Source organism: Protopterus annectens, chromosome 17.part0, assembly GCF_019279795.1.
Source record: "Protopterus annectens isolate FY-2018-M chromosome 17.part0, PAN1.0, whole genome shotgun sequence".
In the NCBI taxonomy this organism is placed as follows: domain Eukaryota; kingdom Metazoa; phylum Chordata; order Ceratodontiformes; family Protopteridae; genus Protopterus; species Protopterus annectens.
Window position 1 is genome coordinate 805,218,703 of NC_056751.1, and position 26,180 is coordinate 805,244,882.

General features: G+C 36.2%; 1 protein-coding gene across 1 annotated transcript in view; it reads left to right on the top strand.

Moving 5' to 3' along the window:
* Nucleotides 1-26,180, top strand: part of SWAP70 (switching B cell complex subunit SWAP70) — a 1,273,088-nt gene that overhangs the window by 1,174,452 nt on the left and 72,456 nt on the right. The window contains exon 10 of the mRNA XM_044059373.1: nt 22,990-23,188. Within this exon, the coding sequence (XP_043915308.1) occupies nt 22,990-23,188 (199 nt within the window). The remainder of the gene's footprint in view (nt 1-22,989; nt 23,189-26,180) is intronic.

A 26,180-nucleotide genomic window follows, 5' to 3' on the forward strand; every position in this document is an offset into this window, starting at 1 on the left:
GTCTTAGATATCTGTAAGAGACATGGTACAAGTTTAGATATTTTAGTCTTTCATAATAACTTAAATTTTCACAGCCATGGATACCCTTGGTATATTTCCATTGTACTCTTTCCAGTTTACTCATGCTTGTCTTCTTATAGGGTTCCCATATTGTTATTCCATACTCAAGTTTGGGTCTAATGTAACTAACAAACAATGACTTCATTATTTTTGATTTCCTAGACTTTATAAATCTTTTTATCCAACCTATAGTTCTATAGCTATCATTAACCAATTGGTTGATATGATTAGAAAAACTCATAGCTGAATCTACCCATATACCCAGGTCCTTAAATGAGTCTACAGTTTCAATCACTGTGTGCTGTATTAAATATTCACCTTTCAATTTATGCCTACCAAATCACATATGCTTAGTTTTTGATGTATTTATCAGCATATTATTCTCCTGTACCCAATTGGTCAATTTAGTCAAAACTAAATATTTCCTGAAATCACGCGGGCTGTTCACATCTGAGAGGGGAAAAGAGATAGGATAAGAACAGGAACCAGTCATTGTAAGTGGGACAGTCTAACATGCACTTTAACTCTGGTAAGCTTAATTGTAGAATAGGTTATGCCTGTGAGTGTAGTCATCAGTTTGAGGCAACAGCTTTTATCTGGTGGGGTAAACTTCCTTTTTGGAAAATGTGCATAGTTTTGTGTGCGTGCTGTAAGATAAAATGCATGGTGGTTTGAAAATCTATTTTGAGTGTTTTTACTGAAGCAAAATGTCTAGAAAAATGTAACATGGGTTCACGCAGAGATGAGAAAAAGCAACTGCGTAAGAGATCAGCCTACCAGTTAATTGGTGTGTGCATGTAAGCTAAAATGTTGAAATATAGATTCAGAGGAACTGTTATATACAATATGAGAGAATAATACATTTTTATTACTGCGGTGGTGATGCTGTGGTAGCGTTGTCGCCTCACAGTAAGACGTTGTCCTGTTCGATTCTCAGCTAAAGCATCTTCTGTGTGGAGACATGCGTGAATGGGCGTACCTTCTTTGAAGGTTGTGCGTCAGGGCTGGCAACTCGGCACGTAAAAATCTACTGCCAATCATTAGCGGACCGGAGTTCCGCTGCGGCGACCCCTAACCAGGAATAGCCGAAAGACACAACATCCTGTTGGCTACTCTGTCAATATTAACATAGAATGTAAATGGCTTTACAGGTGTAGACAAAAATAGAGTATTGGTGTATATTAAGACTCCAATTAGGAATGTAACAGGAGATGTAGTTAGATATAAATTAGCTCATGAATTTGACAAAGAAATGATTTCAGGGTAGTCATTCATCAGAATATCAGGAACAAATGAAAAGGGGAGTGATAATACCAATTCAAGAGGAGATCCAATAGTAACAAAAGATAAAAAAGATGGTCATGGTAGATTTGTGGTAGTAAGGGGCTGTTGGTAGTAAATGAGGATCATGCTTGCATGTAGTTATATTCCATCTAAAACTACTGTTATGAAGCATTGGAGAATTTAGGAGAAATGTTAATCTCAGCAGGTAATAGTATGTATGGGCAAGGCTAGTACATCATTAATGATCTATTGTACGACCTAGAAAGGAAAATACAGCAAAGTGAGGTAGGTGCCTGAAGAAGTATATGAGAATATTTGGAATGGAATATGTGAATTTATTAGCTGGAGCTCAGATAGAATTTAAAAAATATTCTCCAAGGTACAAACTGGGGTTAGGCTGGATAGAAATTACATTCCAAAGGAACATGGGTATTTAATTGAAAACTTTGAAACACATCCAATAACTTTTTCGATCATGCACAATTAAAGACTAAGATAAAGGTACATGGCAGCGAAATCAAAAATAAGACACTGACACTTTTCAACTTATTTGTTACAAAGAGAGGAATTTAAGGAATTGTTTTGTGGAAATGGTTTGAAAGTTAATAAAGAAGACAGGCCTTTTTTCAGAAGGGATAGCTAATGAGTGGAATACAATGAAAACTGAGTTTAAAACATGGTAGAAATAAAAGAGAAAGAGATAGAGGAAAACTAATATTTATTTAGAATTGTTGGCTCAGGTTAAGGAGTCTCACTGAACAAGAACACGAGCAACTGCAGAGTGCTAAAGGGAAAATAAGGGATAATGTGGATACTATACATGAGTTTAGAAAGGCTGCTGTTAAATATTTTTGATAACAGCTCCAGAGATTAAAAACATTTAGTACAATGACTTGGGCAACAGAAAGTAGAGGGTTGTCATCACATTTTGAAAGATGTGAGAAAGAAAAATAACCAGTGATCCTGTAGGGGGATTTGAGATATTTTGGACATTTTATGAAAATGTATGACCAGTAGAGGAATAGGGGAATCAAGAAAAGGTACAAATTGAAATAACTTTATTATTATTTATTTATTTATATATTCATTTGCATTTACCGGGAGATCTACTGGGCCAGATGAGCCTGTTTTCAGTAGAGGCCCAGGGAGAAAAGTTCCAAAAAATAAAACAACATGATAAAACTATGGAATCAAAAATACAGAAATCAAGCAGTGATTGTACAGAACACTACATTACAGAATAGGTGATACAATAAAATAGATAATACTAGTTATACAGATGTTAGATTTTAAGTATGCAAGCCAAACAAGAATACAATTGATGACATAGGATAATAGCAAATGTGTGAACAATACAGTATTGCAGTTTTGCAGTAGAGAGGGAAAGATGGAGTGCAACAGATTAGAAGTCTGAAAGTAAGGCATAGCCTTAGAGTTATTGCTATATAGGCATCAAGACTGAATAGAAGATATAGTAGGTAACTGATATAGCAGATTGTGCTTGGCTGGGTGGCACATGGTGGACTTAGTAAGTTGGAAGCACTGAATGTGTATATGAGGAGTCTGAGCCGTAAGTGAAATGGGGAGGAAAACTAAGAAGTTTAGGAATACTGCATTTTTTATAGTCAGTGCTGGTACATGTACATACCCAATGGGAGAACAGATATTGTTTCAGTGAAGACTTAAAGCATTCAGGGTTGCTAGTAGACCTAATTGAAGGTGGGAGAGCATGCCATAGTTTTGCTATAGCATATGGGTAATGCATTTGACTGGCAGAAAGGTTAGGTTTTGCTACATTAAGGAGCATCTAATTGTCTGATCGCAGCGGTCTATTTGGGTGATATATGGTGAACAGAGAGAAGAGGGCAGGGCAACTAGAAGGCTTATAGATTAGCTTATGAGCTGTGGTTAGTTGTATGTTAGATGTTGGGGAAGTTCTAGCCAGTTTAGACATTGGAGTGATATACAGTGGTGGGAGGACTGTTTGCCGCTGGTTGCAAATTTTGCAGTTTTATTGTAGCATGAATCCAGTTTTAATTTAAGAGAGGATTGTATATTAGTAAGGAGAGGTGCACCACAGAGCAAGGATGGAAGTAGTAAGGAAGAGGCAAGGGATAGTCTTGTTGCATAGGTGAGGAAGTGTTTGTGCCTGTGCAAGATGCCTAGTTTATGATGTTTTTTTTATGTTTGTGTTAATATGCTGGTCGCAAGTTAGGTGTTCGTCTATGATGACCCCTATAAGTCTGTTATATGGGACTACTTCAAGGCAAGTGTTAAGTGAGTAGATGGCAAATTCATTTTTGGTTAGGAGTGTTGTTTTTTGGGGGTGAATAGCATGAGTTTGGTTTTGTTAGTATTTAGGGCTAAATGGTTATTATACATCCAGCTTTCAGTAGAGGTGAAGATATTTTGGGTGAGTGTAAGTAGTTCTGAATTACACTTGGCCTTGCAGATGATGGTGGAGTCATCTGCATATTGGATGACATTAGCATGGGGTTTGCTGGTATGGAAATCATTAAAGAAAATGCTGAAGAGCAGTGGACCTAGTATGGATCCTTGTGAGACTCGAATATTGATGTTGAAGAAAGGAGAGAGGGATTGGTGCCATCTGGTTGCTTGTAGTCTGTCTGTAAGTTAGTTGGAAAATCAGCCTAAATTGGAGAGTGTGGTCAGACGACGTGTGTGGGAGACAGTATCAGATGCCTTGGAAAGGTCAAGAAATAGTGAGGAGACAAGGTATCCTGAGTCTTGAGCATGGTTGATTGTATCCAAGAAAGATATAAGAGCAGTGGTGGTGCTATGACTAGGTCTAAATCCATGTTGGGTTGTGGAGAGGAGGTTGTGAGTTGGATGTACTCAAATAGGTTGACACTGTTTGTTGGGTGATGTATGATGTCTAAACAGTTAATATTCACATCACCAAGTATGACTGTTTCATTCTCTGTATTTTTGGATGTCCAGGTTAGTATTTCTTCAAGTACTGGGATAGTTTTACCTGGGGGGGGGGGTATATGTGACTATAATGCAGATGCTTTTACTGCTGTTTATTTTATAGGTTCATAGGTAGGTACTAGGCTATCGACCTAAGCGCCAAGTAAGCCTAGCCAACAAGGTTCCTTGAATTTATTCTTCATGTTATATTCATGTATGAAAGTTAGTTTTATTTTAGTTATTACACGTAAGGTTAGAATTTTTAGCTTTTTAAGAAGGAGGGTACTTGTTGCATATAGAGAGGGTGCTATGTCAGAGAAGTGAGTTTGGACAGAAGAGTGGTAATTACGTGAGCGGGCTTGTAATATTCATGTATGGTTTCAGGAGAAGTAAGTAGTTGTAGAAAGAGGAAGGATAGAAAGAGAGTAAGTAGTGCTAAGTTGGTGACGAATGGCCTGCAGTGATGGACAAATAAAATGATAGATGACCTAATTATACCAATATTAGAGGAAGATGAGGCTCAGCTATTAGTAGCTAAGATAGAAAGCGATGAGATACAAGGGCTGATCTATAATCAATCAGCGGGGAAGTCTCCAAGAACATTTGGTATTCCTGCGGAATCCTGGAAATGACGAGGGAAGAAAATGATATGGAATATTTTGCTTAACAATATTTTACAGGGGTGCTTGCATCTTTGAAGAATGCTGTGGTAACTGTATTACCCAAACAATGTAAAAGTCTTTCAGCCCTGCTTCATATAGACCCATCTCAATTTTTAAACCATGAATATGACAGAATGGCAACAACATTGCCAAACTTGACTGATGTGGATTAGTGTGATTTTGTGGTGGGAGAGGCAAGTATTTGATAACATTAACAGAACAATAATGATCCAAAGGGATGCAGAATGTAAGAAACCACTGCCCTTGTTAGTGAGTCTTGATGCATAGCAAGCATTTGATAGAGTCAGCTAGAATGTTATGAGTAGGACAATGGAAGTATTTGCATTGCATGATACAGTAATGGAGGTAATAAGGAGGATGTATGAATGGACAGAGGCAGGTGGACTAGACACGGAAGTCTTCTTTCTCTTTTCTTATTTGCTTTATATGTAGATACACTAGCAAAATAAATAAATGTGAGAGACACAAGTTCAGGGATATAACTAAAATGATAATTAGGAAAGTTATCTTTGCATTTGGTATTATCTTGTACCTGATAAATTTAGAAAAGGACATGTTGATTTTGTGGAACATTTTGAGATAGTTTCAGATCTTTTGGGGATTTAAAATAAATAAAAATAAAATGCAGGCCATAAGAGTTAACTGTATATCCACAAATGAATTGGTTCCAAAGTACTTATGCTTGTTACCTGTCGTAAGGAGTTGTAAAGTAGAGCTTAGACTGGGGAAGTGTAGGAGGACAGGCAGGAATCTGCTAGGTGTTGTTTTAGTTGTGGTTTAAATGATTTTATATTGTAAATTTGTCTAAGAGGGGCATAGATGGGGTTACACTTTTTGGAGATGTAGTTGGAGTGCAGCAAGTCTCCTGCTGAGTGATCTGATTTAGATACTAGTAGCTGAAGTTGGTCTGTGGAGTGCATAATTCTATTAGGTAGAGAAGTACGTGATAACACCATTTAGAGATGGACAGTGTTCTTGCTTGTTAATGAAAGTTTGTGTAGTTATTAGCTGTGAGAAGTTTAGCAAGGTAGTGTTGTCCAGTTTAACTGTTTCAGGGCCAGGCAGTGGTGTGTCTCATGATGTAAATTAGCTGTGAATCTAGCAACGTTATTGTAGCATTGTTCTAGTTGACCTTTCTGTGTTGATAGTAAACACCTGAAAATGGGATCAGCATAACGGAGTGCAGAAAGAAGGTAGGTTGAGGCACTGTACTTTCTAGCATTGTTAGTTGGATAAAGTTTGATCCTATACAGAGAGGTGAGCTTTGGGTGTTTTTTAACTGCTTGTTTTATGTGAAGGTTGAATTTCGTATTTTCATCGATGATTATTCTTAGACATTTGATGTGAGTAACATGCTCAACTTTTGTCCTGTTAGACAAGTTTATGTCAAAAAGTACTTTCTTTGTTGCTAATTATTTTGGAATAAATAAAATCAGTTTACTTTTTTAGGCATTAGAAGCATTTGAGAGTCTTTTAACCATGTTTTTGTGGAGGCAAAGGGATCTTGGGTTATTTGTTGACATCTTTCCAGAGAGTTGGACTTTGGGTGTATGTCTTTAAGGAAAATATAAATTTATGGTGTTTGTAAAGGGGTCAAACTATAAAGGAAGCCAGTCAATATTTAGGTAGCTTAATATTATTGTTTCTTGAGTAATGTTCATAGATTCCCAAAAGAAGAGTTCTTCGGTAGCATTCGCATTGTTGCCAAGAGGGATATAGCTTGCAATAACACATATACATTTGTGATGTTTGACATTTCAGAAAGGAGATTGGAAAGTTCTGCAGTGTTAATCTGAGAGGACTACTCGGTTAAGGCTTATATGCATATCTCAAGTGGAAGGTTTTAAATGAATGTGGAAAGAAATAATTGTGAAATGGGGCGGGGGAGTGAAGTTTAAGAAATAAAGAAAGAGACAGTACTACTTTGGATGTATGTCTCTAAGGAAAATAACAACAACCACACAGAGTATTGTACTCTTAAAGTAGCAGAACAGGTCAAGGTGGAATCATCTGCATACCAAGTCATGGAAGCATGTTTATTTGCAGTATGTTGGTCATTTCTGAAAATACTGAAAAGTTAAGGGTCAAATGTGGACATTTGGGGAACAACGGTAGGAAAGATAATAATTTGTGTTGCCTTTAACTGCCTGACATTGTGTTGGATAGGTAACTTTGAAACAAGAGGAGTAATGGACCAGACAGTGTAAGGTGGACAGTTTGGGTAATAACTTTTCGTGGGATACCAAATCAAATGCTTTGATACGTCTTGGAAGAGTGCATATTCAAGATGTCCTCCATTTCTTTCTTATGCTTACATTAGGGATGAAACTGAGAAGGGCAGTAGTGGTACTGTGGTGGGACAAAAGCCATAATGAGATTGTGGTAAGAGGTTTCATTCAGTGACATAAATGAGTACCTGAGATTGGATACACTTCTCAAGGATTTTGGACAAAGAGGATTGTATAGCTATTGGTCAGTGGCTTGAGATGTCTATGGACATTTCTCCTTTAAGTACAGGTAGGATGTAAGACTTTGTTCTGCAATGTGGGGAAATCGCATTTTGTGATCTGTTTATTAAGATGAAAATTTGATATGATTGGATATCAGTTGCAGTTCTGGGCCAGAGTGTTTGGTTTTAGCCTAAGAAGACATTTCTTAATGAAGGAAGTAGACATAGGTTTTACAGTTGGACTCTGCTGATCTGATTTTTAACACCTTGTATGGAAATAAAATTTATCTGTTTTAATTTTGTATTTTGCTTTACTTCTGAGCTTCCTGTAGTGTAAGTTAGCCTGAGGTTTGCCATGAAACAATTTTTTTTCCAGGCCTTGTCTTATTGGTTTGTGAGTTGCTTTGTTTATTTAGACATCCAAGTTGCTGAATTGGCTTTGACTGTTTTGGTTCTGAGAAGACCAATTTACAATATCTAAAAACATTCTGCTGATTTCAGATGCAGCTTCATTTAAGTGAGGTGTTTTAAGGGTCTATATTAAATAAGTGAACTCTTAAAAAAGCGAACGCTTATTCACCGACCCTAGTTCAGCGAATGCTGAAAATGCTGAACACTCGAAACAGCGATTTTTTTCTCAGGGAAAAAAATCACTGTTCCACAAAAAAAAAAAAAACTTAAAACAGTATTTAATGTGGGGGGGCTGTGCCTCCCCACCCCCCTACTTAAATATACCAACGCTGAGATCGCAGTACAGTGGAGGAAATGGCAAACACCCGAAACCGGCCCAGCAATTTTTTTTTTTCCCTGAGAAAAAATTTGCTGTTCCAGGTGTTCGGGATTTAGGGTCGATGAATCAGCGTTCGCTTTTTTAAGCGTTCGCTGATTCAATATAGACCCGTTTTTAATAGGTTGTATTTTTTTTACATAACTTTAAGTTATTAATATAAGAGTTTCTGTTTGGCATGATTAAACATTTCTTACCTGGTTGTTGTGGTGGTGGTTGCTTAAGTAATAATAGTTACTTATAGCAACTGTAGAGGTTGATTATTAAGAAAAATTTGATGTGTCTGAGGAAATGATTTTGTTATGAGAGATGATAAGGATCCAGTTAATAAGCGATTACCTAGTACTAGTTTTGTCATGACGAGTAGATGTAGAGATGAATTGTGTGGGGCCATATAAGTTTATGGTGTTTGTGAAGGAGTCAGAGTTTAAAGGAATCCAGTCAATATTTAAGTATGTCAGTATTATTCCAACCACAATAAAGGAAATCCATGCCTCAGTGAGCAAGATGATCCAACAAACTACAGAAAACTAAATAAGGCACGAGGAGCACACCAAGGGCATAAACCAACACTGGAACATTTATTATACCAGCAGTCACATAAACACTTAACTTTTTCACAGCGTTTTTTGTTCAAGGTAGAACTTCTTCAGATTAACAGATTTACCCAACCACATCATGCCTTTATGTATGCAATTATAAACCAATTATCCAATACCAAACCACACTTAACTCTTTAAATCAATGCCATATATTCTAAAAAAATACCTTCCTACACTTAGTGTACTTTTGATCTATGTCAACCATGTTTAAATCTAGTAACAAATAAAAAACAAAAAACTAAAAGCGTGTTTTTTAAAATTCTTTGTTAAAACATTTATTGTTTTGAAGTTATAACTTACTTAAAACTACAAAAACTACAAAAAGTCTTTCATGAGTGGGAAAGGAAGGAATGCAGCGATATTTTGCTGCCATCTAGTGGTGCAAAGGGACATTGCAAACAGAAAAAAATAAATATTGTGCCATTTAACTATTTATAGGTTCATAAGTACATAGGTTGTTACTAGGCTCTCAGCCCTAGGGCCTATACAAACCTAGCCATAACAATTCCCTGGATATTTCTTCCTACAATATTTACTTCCCTGGACCTCTGTCTAGCAGGGCAACTGATGTGATTTATTTAATTTATTTATTTTACATTTGTTAACTGGGAAAGTCCGACTGGACACATGTTCTTTTTCACCGGAGGCCCAGGGAGAAAAGCTCTATGTACACAGTAAAATATTACATTAGACAGTTGTATACAGTTAGATTTCATGCAATCATATATAATATCCATACACATTTTCTATTAATAATGCTGTTGAAAAATAATACCTTAAAAGGAGTTTAGACATCAAATACTTCAGAGTATTCGGGATATATATATATATATATATATATATATATATATATATATATATATATATTACAAAATAGCTGGTAGGATGAAATATGTATAAATGATAGATTGGATAGGAAGGGTTCTGGGGAGTGAGGACAGGTATAGATGGGGAAATAATGAGTTGAAAGTGGTGGGGCTGATAGAGAGTAGTAGGTGTTAAGTTCTAAAGGTTGGGTAAGCAAGAAGGTTGCAGACATATAGAGGAAGAGGAATAATTCAAAGGGTGTAAACAATAATATTATTGGTAGGTGTGCTGTACATAAAGTCAGTTGGATATAGGAAAGGAAGATGACCGAGGGAGAAGCAGAGAGATGTAACAGGAGAAATGATACTGGGAAGTAGAGCAAGGCAAGAGAAATAGTGTGGTGGGAAACAGAGAGAGATATGTATTGGTAGGCTGAAAGTACTAGTAGGAGATTAGTCTGGGTTGTTGCAGTTACATAACCAAAGATGCTGAAGATGGGATTTAACCACTAATAAGATAAGATGGGAACTAAACCACTTGTACTATACTAAACTGTACTAATTAAGCTAAAAGCTAGAAATTATAATCTAACCGCTCTTAATTTTACACCAGGACCAGAGAAATATGTTCATTTAGCCCTGGGGGTTTTGCAGGCTTCCAAGACTAACTGCCAAAATACTTCCCTACGTTTAGTTCTTGCATCCCACCCCCCCACCCCCAATTTCATAGGGCACTTCCTCCAGCACAAAAAATACATATTTAGCTTCTTTACAAACTTTAGTATGTTTAAATAGTGCATTGTTAGAATCTTGCCATAGAATATCGTTGTTGCTGTGTCTTTCGGCTTTTCCCGGTTAGGGGTCGCCACAGCGGAACTCCGGTCCACTAATGATTGGCAGTAGATTTTTACATACCAAGTTGCCAGCTCTGACGCACAACCTTCAATGAAGGTACACCCATTCACGCATGTCTCCACACAGAAGACGCTCTAGCTGAGAATCGAACAGGACAACGTCTTACTGTGAGGCGACAACGCTACTGCAGCACAACCACCACAGTTGCCATAGAATATCGTATTTGTTTGTGTCTTTCGGCTTTTTCCCAGTTAGGGGTTGCCACAGCGGAACTCCGGTCCGCTAATGATTGGCAGTAGAGTTTTACGTGCTGGCTTGCCGGGCCTAACGCACAATCTTCAACGAAGGAACGCCCGTTCATGCATGTCACCACACAGAAGACACTGTAACTGAGGATTGAAGGGCAACGTCCAACTGTGAGGCAACAACGCTACCGCAGCACCACCACCATAGAATATCGTACACCTATTAATATATTCTTCTTTTAAGGGCACTCTCCGTTTTCCCTACATAAAATGCAGAACACTTCTTACATTCTACAATATATACAATTCCTTTCCTGTCACAATTTGAAAACTGTTTACCATTAATAACCTTATCCCTACTCTCTTTATATACCTTGCCTGCATTTTTTATGTAGGGACATTGTGCACATTTGCCACATTTATAAGTTCCTTTTCTCCTATTGACTTTTCTATTGTTGGGGGAATTTTTTCTAAATTTTTTTTTACATTTCTGTCCCTCTTATAGGTAAATGTTAATAGCTGTTTAAAAAATCATATCCAAATTTGAGAACCCTGCAAACATTTTCCAACTCTTGGCTGTAATGTTCTTAATTATTGGAGCGTCACTATTATAATTCAAAACAAAAGCCCCAGTGTAATTACTTTTTTCCTTGCTTGAAAATTTTTCCATTACCCTTACATTATTAATGTTTGACTCACTACCCAAAACGGGGGGAAATCTATTTGTTCTCCCCTCTTTTACTTCTTTTAAGACTCTTCTATCAAGTTGTTGGGATACCTTCTCTCCAAAAACATGTTTTTCATCTTAATACATTCATTCAAGAACTCTTCTTCATCTGAAGTTGTTCTCGAGATTCTAATAAATTGCCTCTATGTTGTTTGTACGGATGGGCACTAGTAAAATATAAATATGAGTTAAAAAAGTACTCTTTTTATAAACCCTAGATTTAAATTCTTTTCTGTCATATAATCTTTATAAATTGTAATATCTATATAGTCAACTGAATCCCTTGTAATATTATAAGTAAATTTTAAAAATTGAGTAGTTTTACTTATATATCCTAAAAATTCTTTCATTTTGTGTCAGTCCAGAAAACCCATAAATTATCTAGGTATCTCTTCTACAAACAGCAACAATCTTTATACGGTGAGTTAAAAATATATTTTTTCTCCCAAATATTTAAAACTATATTAGCATAACTGGGGGCACAACATGCCCCCATAGCAACTCCTTTGATTTGCTTAAAAAACTCACCTTCAAATAATATAAAATTATTGTTTAGTACCATATCCAATAACTCAAAACTCTTAAGTCTTTGAATGAAAACTTTTTAGCTACTAATAATGCTTCCTTAACCCATTCCATTCCAGTTGGGTGAGGAATTATAGAAAAGAAATAAATTTTAAGTATTGTTACAAAAATAATATCTTTATCAAAAATTTCTGGATCGATAGTTTTCAAACAATCCCAAGAGTCTTTTAATATTTCTGAATGCTCCATCCATACAGTTTTTATTTTTGAATCAATATATTTAGCTATTGCATGTGTTTTGGAGCCATTAGTAGACACTATAGGTCTTAGAGGGGATTACTCAAATCCTTATGGACTTTACCTATACCAAATATGGATGGAATAACTGGTCTTTCTATTAACAGATACTTATAGAGCTCATCATCTATCATTTCATCATATAGTAGTTCTCTCAAGCCGAAATCAGTTTTGGAAATTATAAAGGCATGATGTGGTTGGGTGAATCTGTTATTCTGAAGAAGGTTTACCTTGAATGAAAAATGCGGTGAAAAAGTTAAGCATTTTATGTGATTGGTGGTACAATAAATGGTCCGGTGTTGGTTTATGTCCTTGGTGTGCTCCTTATGCCTTATTTATTTTTTATCTGCAGCTTAGTATTATTGTTTCTTGACCCCATGCTCATAGATACCCAACAGAAGAGTTCTTTGGCAGCATTGGCATTGTTGCCAAGAGGGATGTAGGTTGCTGTAACACATATACATTTATGACTGTTGACTTTAAGGAAGGAGATCGGAAAGTTTCGCATTGTTAATCTGAGGGGGCTTCTCAGTTAGGGCTCATATACACAGCTCAAGCAGAAGGCCATAAATCCATGTGGAAAGAAATAATGGTGAAACATGGCTGGGGGAGTGGAGTTTAATAAATAAAGAGAGAGTAGGACTTTGGATGTATGTCCTTAAGGAAAATCACAACCACACAGAATATTATACTCTTAAAGTAGCAGAACGTGGAGAAAGGAGATTTTTTTACCAGTAGTGATGACTGCAAATAGGAGTATGGAAAATAGACAGGAGGGGCCTGGAATTTACCTAAGGAAATTAGGAAACAAACCAAAGTATTGCAAGCAAATAGTTAAGACGGGAATGGTAATAGAATTAATTGATATTAAGCAGAGGTTTGGACCTTAGGTTAGAGACTGCCTTTCCTACCAAAGTATGATAACAGAGTATAGGCAAAGAAAGAAGGTTCATCCATAAAACAGTCCCTTTGTTGTTAAGAAAAGTCAAACCGTACTGACAAAAGCATCTCTTTCCTCTGGAGCAATGCGGTATTTTCAGTAGACCTCACACCACTTAAGGTTCATGCAAGATGCCATGCTTAATTTGAAGGATAATCCTTAGTAACAATGCTTTTCTATGTGAGTAGCAGTTTTGTTTGTTTTTTTCAGTTAAGGTAAAGAGTTTGGCCAAAATCCATATATTTGCAATTAATGCCAGCATATAAGTGGCTAATAAATATAAGAGTAGAGCATGTTACCAAATAACCACACAGAATGATTTCTTTTTCTGAAAAGGAATCTGTTTTACTGTCAGCTAGAAAGTGACAAACAGTATCACAAACTGTAAGGACAGTTACATTATATATTTTGTTTTCTTCTTTCAGGATGTAACACAACATGGTTGACCTTACAGTTGTAAATGTCATGTTGTCTTGTAAGAAATTGCACTGAGCCAATAAGATGTTTTTTCCCTTTTTGAATTTCTTTAAATGTTTTGGGTTTCTGTGAAAGAAATGGACCCCATTCCTAAGTCAGAGTATGACTAAAGTTCATGAAATTAGTATTGCTTCAGTCTTTGATGTTTGTCAAGAGTGTTCTTAGCACCAGCAATGTACCTTGAATTGTTCCTTGTACATTTCACGTGGAGATATATGTATACTTTAAAATTCATTTTTATTAACTGTGTTGTTCCTACTGTTGTTATCCTATATTGCTCTAGTTTCTACTTCCATATGTTGGTGTTTTATGACTTTCTATCTCTTAATATGCAGGACGTTACTTGTGGCTATTTCAATTGTTAATATAGAGGATTGTGAGTGGGTTGCAGATCATAATCTGCTTATTATGTGTTTGAGACATGGATGCCAAGAAATTCATCTCAAGAACAATGAGTGACTCTTGGCATCCATGTCGAGAACACATAATTAAAGGTTATGATTGGACACTCAGTCATAATTCTTTATAGTAGTATATAAAGCTTTATTTTCTCCATATACTACTAGTTAAAGAAAAAAGGTAAATAAGTTGTGAGCGTTTTTCCCAGTTTTCAAAGCCATAAAGGACATTGTGAGTGCTGTCAAGGAGGTAGTGTAACACAGTTCTTTATATCTACACTCATTTTGCCATGCCTGTCAACTGTCCAGATTTTCACAAAATGCAAGATTTTTGGTTCATGTGTTTGGTCTATTGTTTATAAAGTATTTAGTTTTTGGACAAATCACTGAAGACTGAAGTCACTAAATAATGATATTCATTTGAGTTTCAGAATTTGTATTCTTCAGAAAATGCAGGCAAACACACATTCTGTTATTCAAGCTACTTTCTAAGTTTATGAAAGGAAGTGAAGGACACATTACTGGTACAGACAACATGCAGAAAAAAAATTATTCTGCCATTGTCTTTGCAGTCAGTTCTGGCAAATTTGACTGCCTAGCATGAGACCCAACCTTAACAAGTTAAGCAGAGGGTGCTTTGCATCTGGTAAGATCAGGTCTCCCGCTATAGTAGAGATTAACTGAGTTGTCTTTATCGGAATATCGGATTGTAATCATCGCATTCCATGTTCTGCAATACTTTTGTCCTTCTCTCTTTGACTACTGCATCTGTTTTACTTGCATTTACTTTCTTAACTGTTGATATTAGATTATTCATTGTAATCAAAACATCTTCATTATCAGTAATTCTTGGTTACTCATGTTTCCAATGCTGCTTAGCTACCTATATGCGGTAGTATTTACACATTCCCCAATGCAAATGGCTTACCACATTGTTTACCTTTTAGTATACAGATCCTCAACCATAAGTGCATCACACCCAGCAATGAGATGTGTGACTGTTTCTAATTCTGTACCACAAAACATGCATTTATCTGTATGTCCCAATTTTTCTGTAGGTGTTGTAAACCAACATATACCCAGCCTGCTCTCTTGAGCTGACATTATTAATCTTTCATCTTTTATTTTAAATTTGCTTCTCCTTAACTATTCATGCAACAAGTCTAGATCAACATGTGGTTCTTCCAGGAGTTCTGTATACCTGCCACTATAAGTGTGGGCTTTCCAGTTGTTTTTTTTTTTTTACTTCTGGTTATGTTCTTTATATTCTTTCTTTTGAGCTTAGACACATTCTGTTGCCTGCCAATTTTTGCCTACCCCTGAGATGATTTTGATTCATATTCTTTTCTGAAATTTTTCTTGTAATCTGAGCAAAGGTTTTCTTCATGTTTTAGAGCTTTTACTCTATTTTGATCGAGTTAACTCAACAAGTATTTAAATAATCCCATGATTGCAGGCCTATACATAGCACCAGTTTCAGTGAGGACCATACCTCCTTCAGAATAAGGGATGTATAATCTTGCCTTCAGTGTTTTTATATATCATTTGGTAAGCATGCAACATTTTCTTTTTTTTTGTCTTGTCCAGCTGATCTAATACTTTTTAGGATCAGTCAGTCACACTAAAGCCGAACAAGAAGAGCAAGCTGATGTCTAGCTTGATCTTTATACCTGGATGTCATGGCAGTTATCAGTGTTAACTCTAGTATTCTGAAATATTCCTTAAAAAGCTTTGTTCTGATTCATTCTTGTTTTATTGCCAACCTTTAATTTGTTTCAGAGTATTTATATACTCCCTCCTGTTCAACTTCCTTTATACCTCATTCCTGTTTCAATGGGGACATTGACATCTTAATAAAGTTGGTTAAATATTAACCTACCATGGAAAAGATCTGAAATCAACTTGGACTCCTAGCTTACAGAGAGTCCGATCATTTAGTTAACTCCACTGACAGTACAAGCATTCCCAAGGGTTACAAAAAGTCAGGTCTTCTTCCTAAACCATCTCAGAGCACTTCTCTGTGCAACCTAATAATGGGTCATCCTGACTTCTGTCAAACCTGAGTTCTATCTCCCTGTGCTCCACTACTCATACTCAGATTTATAGCTAACAGGAAGGCCTGGAGAGGAACTTTTTTTAGTTTTGATGCACTTTTTCTACCTCCTTTCCTTGAATTAAAAACCTTGTTTTACTTTCATGTCACAACAGTAAATCATGTCTTTACATTATCTATTATGTAAATCATTATTTATTTCAAAACTTTCTGAATTCTGTCATTTATGATGAAATTCTCTTTTGTCAACTCATTTGGTTTAATGATAATGGTAAAACAATACCTGTTTAGAGGAATTGTTATGATGTCTATCTGTTAAGAAGCAAGATTTTTTTTTCCAAGCTTTCTTTCTAAGATGGTAGTACCACAACAAGGGTTTAATATGTGCATCATAATTTCAGACCAAATATCAGGGTGCAAAGAAAAAGAGAGGCTCTGAGTATAACAACAGTAATGTACAAATTATGATTATTCACAAACCAGGCATACATAGTATGATGTCCCTCCTCTGGGCCAGTAATCAAGGAGCCTGAATCCTCACCACTGACACAGGTTAGGGACTTTCACTTGGGACAAAAATAGATACAGTATTTCCAGATGCAGCTCTCTGCATCAAGCACAATTTCCTTTAAGAACCCACAGGGAATACACTCAGTCGGGTGTCTGGGTTTCCCTCTCTGTCTCTCCAGACCCCAGTAAGACCCCCCACTGGCACAGCTGTAGAGTTGAGTCCTTAGCCGAGTGTCCAAGCCAAGTCCTGCACCACTCTCTCTGTGAAACCAGTGCTCTTTGTCCCTACCGCAAGTAGCTGACACACACACTGAGATTTGATTTGCGTACACACACACACACACACACACACACACACACACACACACACACACACACACACACACACACACACACACTTGAGAAAGGGTGGCAGAGATTTACTCGCTGTACTACCCTTTGCCCAGATAATAAGGTAAGTGTCACCAGACACTCCAAAGCCAGCTACTCTAAGGCTCTTACAAGGGTACCCAATTAGACTGAGTGAAATGAATATTAATACAAATGGTAATGCTGACTAAACAACAAGGCTTTCAGGAGTGGCCACAGTGTCACCAAATAAATGTAAGTACTCTCAAAGGTTAAAATATTTTCTAAAGGACCAGCCAGAATGAAAAGTTTAAAAATATTTAATAAATAATAAGAGATCATAAAAATACTAAATATCTATTTGCAGTAAACACCAGCGTTTCATATTAAATAACACAGATGAGTAGATTCACAAAGACACAGAAAAACAGTATCTAACTAATCCCACAATATTTTCCTGACTGATCAAAAGAATTACTATTCCCTGTTATTTATTAAAGTAAGGCAACATTAAGTGGGTGAGTGATCCTTCTAAGTCAGGTTTCAAAAACAGACTGCTTTGAGACTTCTGTCTCATCTAGTATTGAAACATCATTTCAGTGCTGGATTACAGAATGACATCACATATGTCTGGTCATCTGACTTCTGGTTCCCATACTACCTCCATTACTAAGAAATGAACCAGAATCTCACACATATGTGTTACCATACACAGAGATAGAGCTTTGCTGAGATGTGTTATAGCATGTGGAAGCTATAAAACCATTTCAACAATTCCACCCTTTCAGGGTAGCAATTAGTTCACTGCTAAGGACAGTACAGCAGGATTCATAGTCCTTGTTTTCACAGACATTTTGTCTCTGGCTGCAATCAGAACTGTAAGATGCAATCATTATGGCCTAAACCAGGTAGTTTAATTTCAAACTATTTTTCAAAGTTAGCTGGACTGAGAGTAACGTCTTATCTTGAAATATCCTCTATTACAATATATACATTTAATCAGTTACAATAGGGCAGTCTGACGTACATAATTATTTCTTTCTGTCTAGCAGTACACACTGTTGGTACTTTGTTAACACAAGCAGCTTTACAAATACATTTTCAACACCAGTATTTGTACAAATCAGTTTGATATACAAATGAAATATACTTCTGTACAAACCTACAGCTAGCTGTGCTGGCATATGTTACACATCCACTCACATACTTCTCCTGGCATAGCTGGTAATATACCTCACATTGTCACACATACATTTAATATATGGTTGATATTTGTAAACATTACTCCAAATTTCTCTCCAGATTTCTATCCAAGAAGCATCATGTTTGCCTGCCTTTCTAATTTTGTCTTGGAGGCTAGAGAAAATGTATCCACATTCAGTACAGTTTGCAAACGTTCGTTTTGAAGCAAATGGGATGAGTTCAGTGAAATGTTAAACGTTCGGCTTGTAATTCCTTAATATTGTCATTTCTGTCAGTGCTAGAATTATATTGCAGCTTAGAGACAAGGTTATGCATGTCCGTCTCGTAGAGTTTGATAAACTTCTTTTCTTCTTTAGTGAGATTTTATTATCCTGTAAATAAATGGGCAGTCCTGGCAGATTCCCTTTGTATAGTAGCTAACTTGGTTTTGTTTATTATCTTAACAGCGACTTTTAGACAAAAAAAAATGTATTCGAATGTTGAAAAATCTCATATAGAAACCTCAGTGAAAGCTTTCCAAAGTAGTTAGAGGCTTTGGAACCTGAGATTTTTTATAAAGCTGGGGAAACTAGTGCAGAGATGGTTCCCCTAACAAAGTCACTGTTTTAAAATCCAGAAATCAATAATGACTTCAGACCACAGTGCTTTAGGTAGTTCTGATGTTTGTACAAAAAAGTAAATTTTCATGTATGCTCGCCAGGCATACCTCTAAACCTATTAGAGCAAGAAATCTGGATAAGGCCCCAAATAATGGGGGGGCAAAGGCCTGAAAATAGGGACATATTTTAAATACTGCTCTTTTAAACTTAGAAAGTTGCTAAAGTAATACAGTTTGTTTTAACATACATTTTCTGAAGGATTTGAAGTCTGAAACTGAAATGTATATCATTATTTAGTAACCTCAGTCCTCAGATCATCTGAGTGATTTGCCGTAAAACCACAAATTTTATGAGGAATAGACCAAAAATATGACCAAACATTGGGGCATTCTGCAAAAATCTGGACAGTTGAAAGGTATGTCACCTTGCAAAATATAGTCACTTAAAGGTCACGTGCAAAGGAAAATCTTATCTTGTCAAGATCCTAAATAGATGCTGGACTCACAGGGTCATTTATCTGCAGGTGGGATGTGCCGGTGCTGAAATATGTGATATGTCATATTTATGTTCTCCTTAGAAATATATTTTTTGACATGCTTACCTGATGCTGCTCATGTACCTGTTTTGACTCATATTACTATAACTAGCATTTTATGTCAGGAGCCACAGGTACATGCACCTGACACTGTGATATCTGGTCATTGTACCCATATACAGGTTAAACCTAAAAAACACAGTTTGAAAGAAAAAGCACCCAGATGGGACTATTATTTAATGAATAAAGCTGTATTCTATAAATTGTAGTGTTGTCCACATACCATTTATTTGACCTTGGGCTTTTTAAGTTTAACATAGGTTTATTGCTGGACCACTATAGCTGCGACATGGTTCAAGTCCATATATGTAAAATAAATAAATAAAACAATGAGGTACCCATTTCCCCAAACATAGTACATGTAAAGCTAAAATTTAAATTAGAAGAGCTGACACAGATCAAACAGTATTAATATTAATTAAAATAAAATTACATTGTGCAGAAGTTAAGACAGGAAAGATTCCACCTGTCCCCTAACTACATGCCACTAAAAAAGCCCATCACAGGTGCAGAGCAGAAAAGGTGAGAGAGTTGTCTGTAAAAAAGTCGTTTTTTTTAAACAGCTGTGTTAACATAAAGTCATTACTTTATGTAAAATATGAGTAATACAGACACTAGGCACTATCAAAGTTCACAAGAAAGGCGGAACGGAATGCAGATGGTATGTCATGCTTCAACACATTGCACATGATCTGTAATATTCTTGATCAGTTTATGTATTTCCCAAACCAAATCTTGTCTTGTAATTCTTTAATCTTCATCACATCTAAGTGTGGATTCATGGGCTATCCTAAGTGACTGTTTCTTCACACTGTCTGAAATTATTATATTTTTGTCTTTAGCTTCTGCAGAGAAGTACATGAATCAGTCTGTGAAGTGCTGGGGCCACATGGCTAGGCATGTAACTGACCTACTGCTTTTTGCCCTTTGTATGTCTCACTGATATTTAACTGCCCATCTGATTGTTGCCCTTCTCCTTTTATGAATCACTTCCAGAATGACTGAAGCGTAACCAGATGCTCATTTGCATTCTGCTTTGCTGTGAATTATTAAGTAGTGTGAATCAGTGTAAACCCCTTACAGTGGTGTGTACTTGGAATGGCAGCGGTGACAGGATGAGATTTGTGTGAACTGCATCACCCTGCCTCCACTACTGCTGTATAAAACAAGTCATTGTAAAGGACTTGGGCTGATTTGCTCACTTAATGGATTATCCTGAAGCCTCTGCTTAATCCAAAAAGAAAGACAGAAATAAAACTAAAATGAGATGCTTTCAGGTTCGGCTACATCTTTTTCTTTTTTTAACACCTTTATTGAATTATCACTTGTCTTTGTTCTTCACTGATTCCCTGTCAGTTGCCTAAAGGATGCAAAGACCTTTTATTGTAATTCTGCTTACACAAGCTCCAAGATCCCTTTGTTATTACTTTCTTTTGAAGTTGATTTTTCTTTTGCTTGCTATTATTTATTTTGCAGTCCATGGCTTTATCTCTGCCTTTGTCTCTGGTTATCTATTTGCTTCAGTTTTGTTGCATCACTTTTTAGTAATTCATAATTGTTTTTTGTGAACTAGACAGAACATTTGTGTCATGTGCTCCTGCTTCTCTGACCCCCCTCTTGACAAAGCTCTTCTGTACCCATTCCATTTTATAGTAGTTCTCATGCATGACTTTGCTGTGTCAGGGACAATGCTTAACTGTCTTACCTTTGATCTCTTTAACTAATGTTCTACAGTCTTGCCAGGTAATGGGTGTACCTTCGTTGAAGGTTGTGCATTATGGCTGGCAACTCGGCACGTAAAAATCTACTGCCAATCATTAGCGGACCGGAGTTCCGCTGCGACCCCTAACCGGGAAAAGCCGAAAGACACAACAAGACTAGGGCCATGGTGTAGCCTTAACCCAATGAAATAGCTGCTAGAGCTAGAAGCATTTTCACAAATGTTATGCTTTTCTCACTAATCTTTGTTAAAGTGTATAACTGAGAATGACTTTTTTTGTATAAAATCTTTTTATTTATTTATTTTTTATTTTTTGTGAAAACAGATACAGTAAAACATAACAGTATTAATAGACAGGTAGTAATATGACCAGAGAATACATTGCTGAATAATAAAACATAATTGCAAAACAGTAAGAACTATTTACACATATGCCAAAATTCCATCATTGATTATATATACCAACGTCAAGCTAGAATATGTTCAAAAACGGATTTCCAAAATTCTGTAAAGTGAGTGTGGGATTTCTCAGTGTAGGTTAAATATTTGTGAGCTAGTAGGTGTTTGGTAGCTAATTGTTTGAAACCCTCCCATGTGAGTGATGCTCTATCCTTCCAATGTAATGTATTTAAGTAAAGAAACTACTGCCATTAATGTTCGTGTTTGTAGTTTAGACAGGCCTGTGGGGATTATATGTAGGAGAGCTAGTTTCCAAGATGAGGTGGACTTTTCAGAATGACTTTTTAATTTATATTCACAAAACTCCATTAAAACTGTCTTCCTCAGTATTTGAGGTTTGATGTAACTACCTATTTCAAGTGAACCAAAACCTATTAAGTTGCATACTCTATCAGTAACACATGCCACTTCTTCACCTCCCTTGCAAGACCTTCTTTACCTTCACTTATGTTTTTTTTCTTGGGTTTTGGTGGCCTTGTTTTACCTTCACTTGTTTTTTCTTGGGTTTTGGTGGGCTCCTTTTACCTTCACTTCTTGTTTTTCCCTTGGGTTTTTGTGGGCTCCTTTTGCCTTCACTTCTTGTTTTTTCTTTGTGTTTTGGTGGGCTGCCTTTACCTACAATTCTTGCTTTTCCTTGGGTTTTGATGGACTCTGCAGCTTTCTTGGATGTTCCTCTTCACAACAGCACTGATTCAACCTATACAAGACCTCTACTGCCTCCATGGTCATCTCCTGTCAGCAGTTGACCTTTAGATTCAGTTTTATTGGAGGGGGAAGTTTATGTTCAAGGCAGTATGATGTTTACTATCTCTCAAATCCTCCCTTCTTGTAGAACACACATACCTTTCTCATGCCACACTATAGGAGCATGGTGAGGGGTTAAGCAACTGTGGCATTCCAGGAATCCACAATGGGTGGCAAAACACCTGCCATCTGGACAGGCCTTAGTGGAACTTTTTCAGTTATGTTCTGTGATTCAAATGCACAGTGATATGTCTGTCTACAGATTATGATTGATTCCATTGGCAGTGCTGTAGAGTCCAGGCCTCCAACAGTACGTAGTAGTATCTAGTATATATTTTCCTTACCTCACCCTGCAGAAAAGCAAGAAGGCCCTGTGCACCTGCCCCAAACAAAGAAAAGGACAGTCAACCCTGAGCATTTAGTGCTTCCTTCCACAGCTAATGTTTCAATAATCCATAGCCACTATAGAACCTGATTTGTAGTATGAAAGGTAGGTATTAATCAGCTCTGTTAACAACTGTTTCTTTGTTACATGATTTTATTCCTTATACCAATAAATTATTTTAATTTTAGTGATGAACATTTCAACAGAAAGCAAGTTAACTATTTTGGCCTGGAAAATAAAATGAGGTACTTTGTGAGATTTCCAGTGATGTCTGTCTACCATCCAGTGTACTTTTTTTTCCTTGTAGGCTGCTGGAGGAAGAGTCTAAGAAACGGGCTGAGCTTGAAAACCTTCATTTACAACAGCAGAAGACCATCCAGGTGACAGAAAAAGAGAAGCAGGAGTTGGAGTACCAGAGGATCCTTAAAGAACGAGCACTCCAGGTTGCCATGCATCAACTAGATCAACTAGAATCAGAACGGAAAGAGGCCCTTGAGCAATACTGGGTGAGATAAACATTTTTTTCTTATGGCTTTTGTTGTCGTCCTTGTCAACCATCAAGTCTCTCCCAATCAGATTCTTTCCATTGTATCTCCCACACTAGACATTCTGCCAGTAGTATGTGGGAGGGGCTATGAACGATCTGAAAGGGCTGTTACATAGGCATCCATGAAGGTTGGCTGTGCCCTTACTGGCATTTCAGTAATGAGGGCATTTCTGATATGGCACTTACCCTCCCAGTGGGTGGGTGATGTGTGACCTGTGACCCAGGGAGTTAAATGTTTTTCCATGTAATAAACTTCATAAGCTTGCCTTTAAAACAGATAAATAATGAGGAAACTTCTCTGTGTGAAAGATCTAAGATTCCCTAGAGTTCAGGCACCTAATAAAAACCATAATGTGAATATCTAACCTAATAACAGGTGGTAGAAGTGCTTTCTTTAAAACTTTCCAAAGTACAACTCCACTAATGAAAGTAGGGAAGGACAAGCTGGTTCAAGTCAAATCTTCTTTATTAAAAACACATAAAGAGGTGATCCAAATAGTAGCTGAGAAAAACAGAATAAAGTATAGAAATTCACCATTCCATTTATATATCTGTTTAAAAGCATGGGAGTAGTTTAGGGTAGCTGTGTTTTAAAAGACAGCATGTTTACTTGCTAAATACCCCTTCCCTCATAAACCAGTGTGATATTTGGCACAGTGCTGCCCTACTTCAAGCTCTGTGAATCCAAGATATGTAAACTAAACTAAACTAAACTAAACTAAAAGTTAAACTAAAAGTTACACAATAATTGCTAAAATGTTCATTGTAGTATCAAAAAGAAAAAGTTAACATAAGTCTTCAAAATTCCATAGAAATCTTTTCTACCAACATTCAGAAACATTTTTAAAATTTTTAACATAGATCACTTTCATCTGTTAGAACTTCAGGTACTACATTTTGTTGGGCTAAAACAATGCATATTATTTAAGAAAATGTCTACTGCCAATCATTAGCGAACTGGAGTTCCGCTGTGGCGACCCCTAACCGGCAAAAGCCGAAAGACACAAACAAACAAGTACAAACAACAAATCCTGAATAAAAAAAAAAACACCAAACTCTTGAGAATATATATATGAAAAATCTAGTAGAAAAACAGTTGCTCATACTTACAGCAGTGATACTGGCTCAGGTCTGCAAACCCTAGGAAAAATGTGTAAACAGAAACCATTTTAAAATTTATGAATGTTATAATTCTGGAGCCAATATAAACATGTAGTGTATCTGCTCCTAATACTCAGTATATGTCTAGTTAAGCTCAAACACTGTGCATTAAAATGTTACAACCTAAAAAATCATGCATGTGCTATATAGAATCTAGCTCTGCTGTTAAACCAAAAAAAAAAAAGAAAAAAAAAATTAACATTAGTCTACCATTTAAAATATCCAGAAGCTTATCTGTCAGACCCAACTAAAATAAGTAGCATTCAACACCTCGCTAATATGAGTGGAGCTATTAAAGCTGTTCATGTTTACACTAAAAAGTTATAAACAAGTATTAGTAAAATGTCATGACATCTGTGGGAATATGCACATACTGCTCAAATGCAGTTCAACTGTAATCAAAAATCCTAGTTATAAAAAAATATGAGAAAGTGTATTATGAATGTGCCCTGATTCTAATAATAGTAAAAAATAAATATTTAAAAAATAATTATAAAAAGATAAATGTTTATATACAATTGTATCTGCTAAAACAAAGTTAATAATTAATAACACACTACCATAATATATTTAAAAATTTTAAAATTACATTTGCAAAGTTAATAGTTAATATAATTGTTAATAATTGCCAATAAATAAATAAAGTTCATACCTTCAGTCTTGTAAACAATGGGGCAGCTTTCTTAGCTCTAGTGCACTTTTCAGTGAGCAATAATAGTTTAGTCCAGGCTTTCTAAAAGAGTTCAGCCTTAATTGTCATGTAAGTTCTTTTTTTTTTTTCTAAAGTATTTGGGATGTCTCCTTCAAGTTCAGTGAGGTCTATGTGATCAAGTATTTGAAAGTTAATCCCAGAGTGTCTTCTGTGGAGTTGAAGGTGTCTGGCCAGGGCATTGTTTATACGTTTAGACTGGATCTCGGATAGATGACCCAAAATCCTTTGTTTTGGTTTATTAATAGTTTTTCCCGAATAAAATGCATCACATCCATTGCACTAGCCCTGTAAACAATTTGAATAGAGTTGCAGTCTCTGCCTGCATTAGTCTTAATAAGCTTCTTTAAATATGGGCAGTAAAAAGATTCTCCCTATTGAATGTGTTTAGGATTTTTTTTTGTATTACATTTTCTTAAATAATATGTATTGTTTTTAGCCCAACAAAATGTAGTATTGTGTATTCTGATTTAACTTTTAATTTTTAGTTGCTTTTCCCACTTGACACACAAACCTGAAGTTCTAATGGACGAAAGAAATCTATGTTAAAAATGTTAAAAATGTTTCTGAATGTTGGTAGAAAAGATTTCTAAGGAATTTTGAAGACTTATGTTAACTTTTTCTTTTTGATACTACAGTGAACATTTTAGCAGTTATTAATGTGTAATTTTTAGTTTAACTTTTAGTTTACCACACACCAATAGGCCAGTAAATCCACAGGAACAGTCAGGAAATAACACGAACCACACCAGGCTTTAATTAAAAAATACTAGCAGCAAGCAAAAACTTTTTCAACAATATAAAACAGTTCAAATCCTCTAGTGCCTCGGCTTCCACAGCCTTTTCAGGGTACTCAAGAAGTTTTTGTTTGCTGCTAGTATTTTTTAATAATAAGAAAGAAAGAAAGAGCCTGGTGCGGTTTGTGTTATTTCCTGATGGTTCCTGTGGATTTACTGGCCTATTGGTGTGTGGTAAAAAGACCATTTCTCTCCAGTGTGGTTTATATATATTTAACTTTTAGTTTAGTTTAATGTCTTAGATTCACAGAGCTTGAAATAGGGCAGCACTGTGTGGAACATCA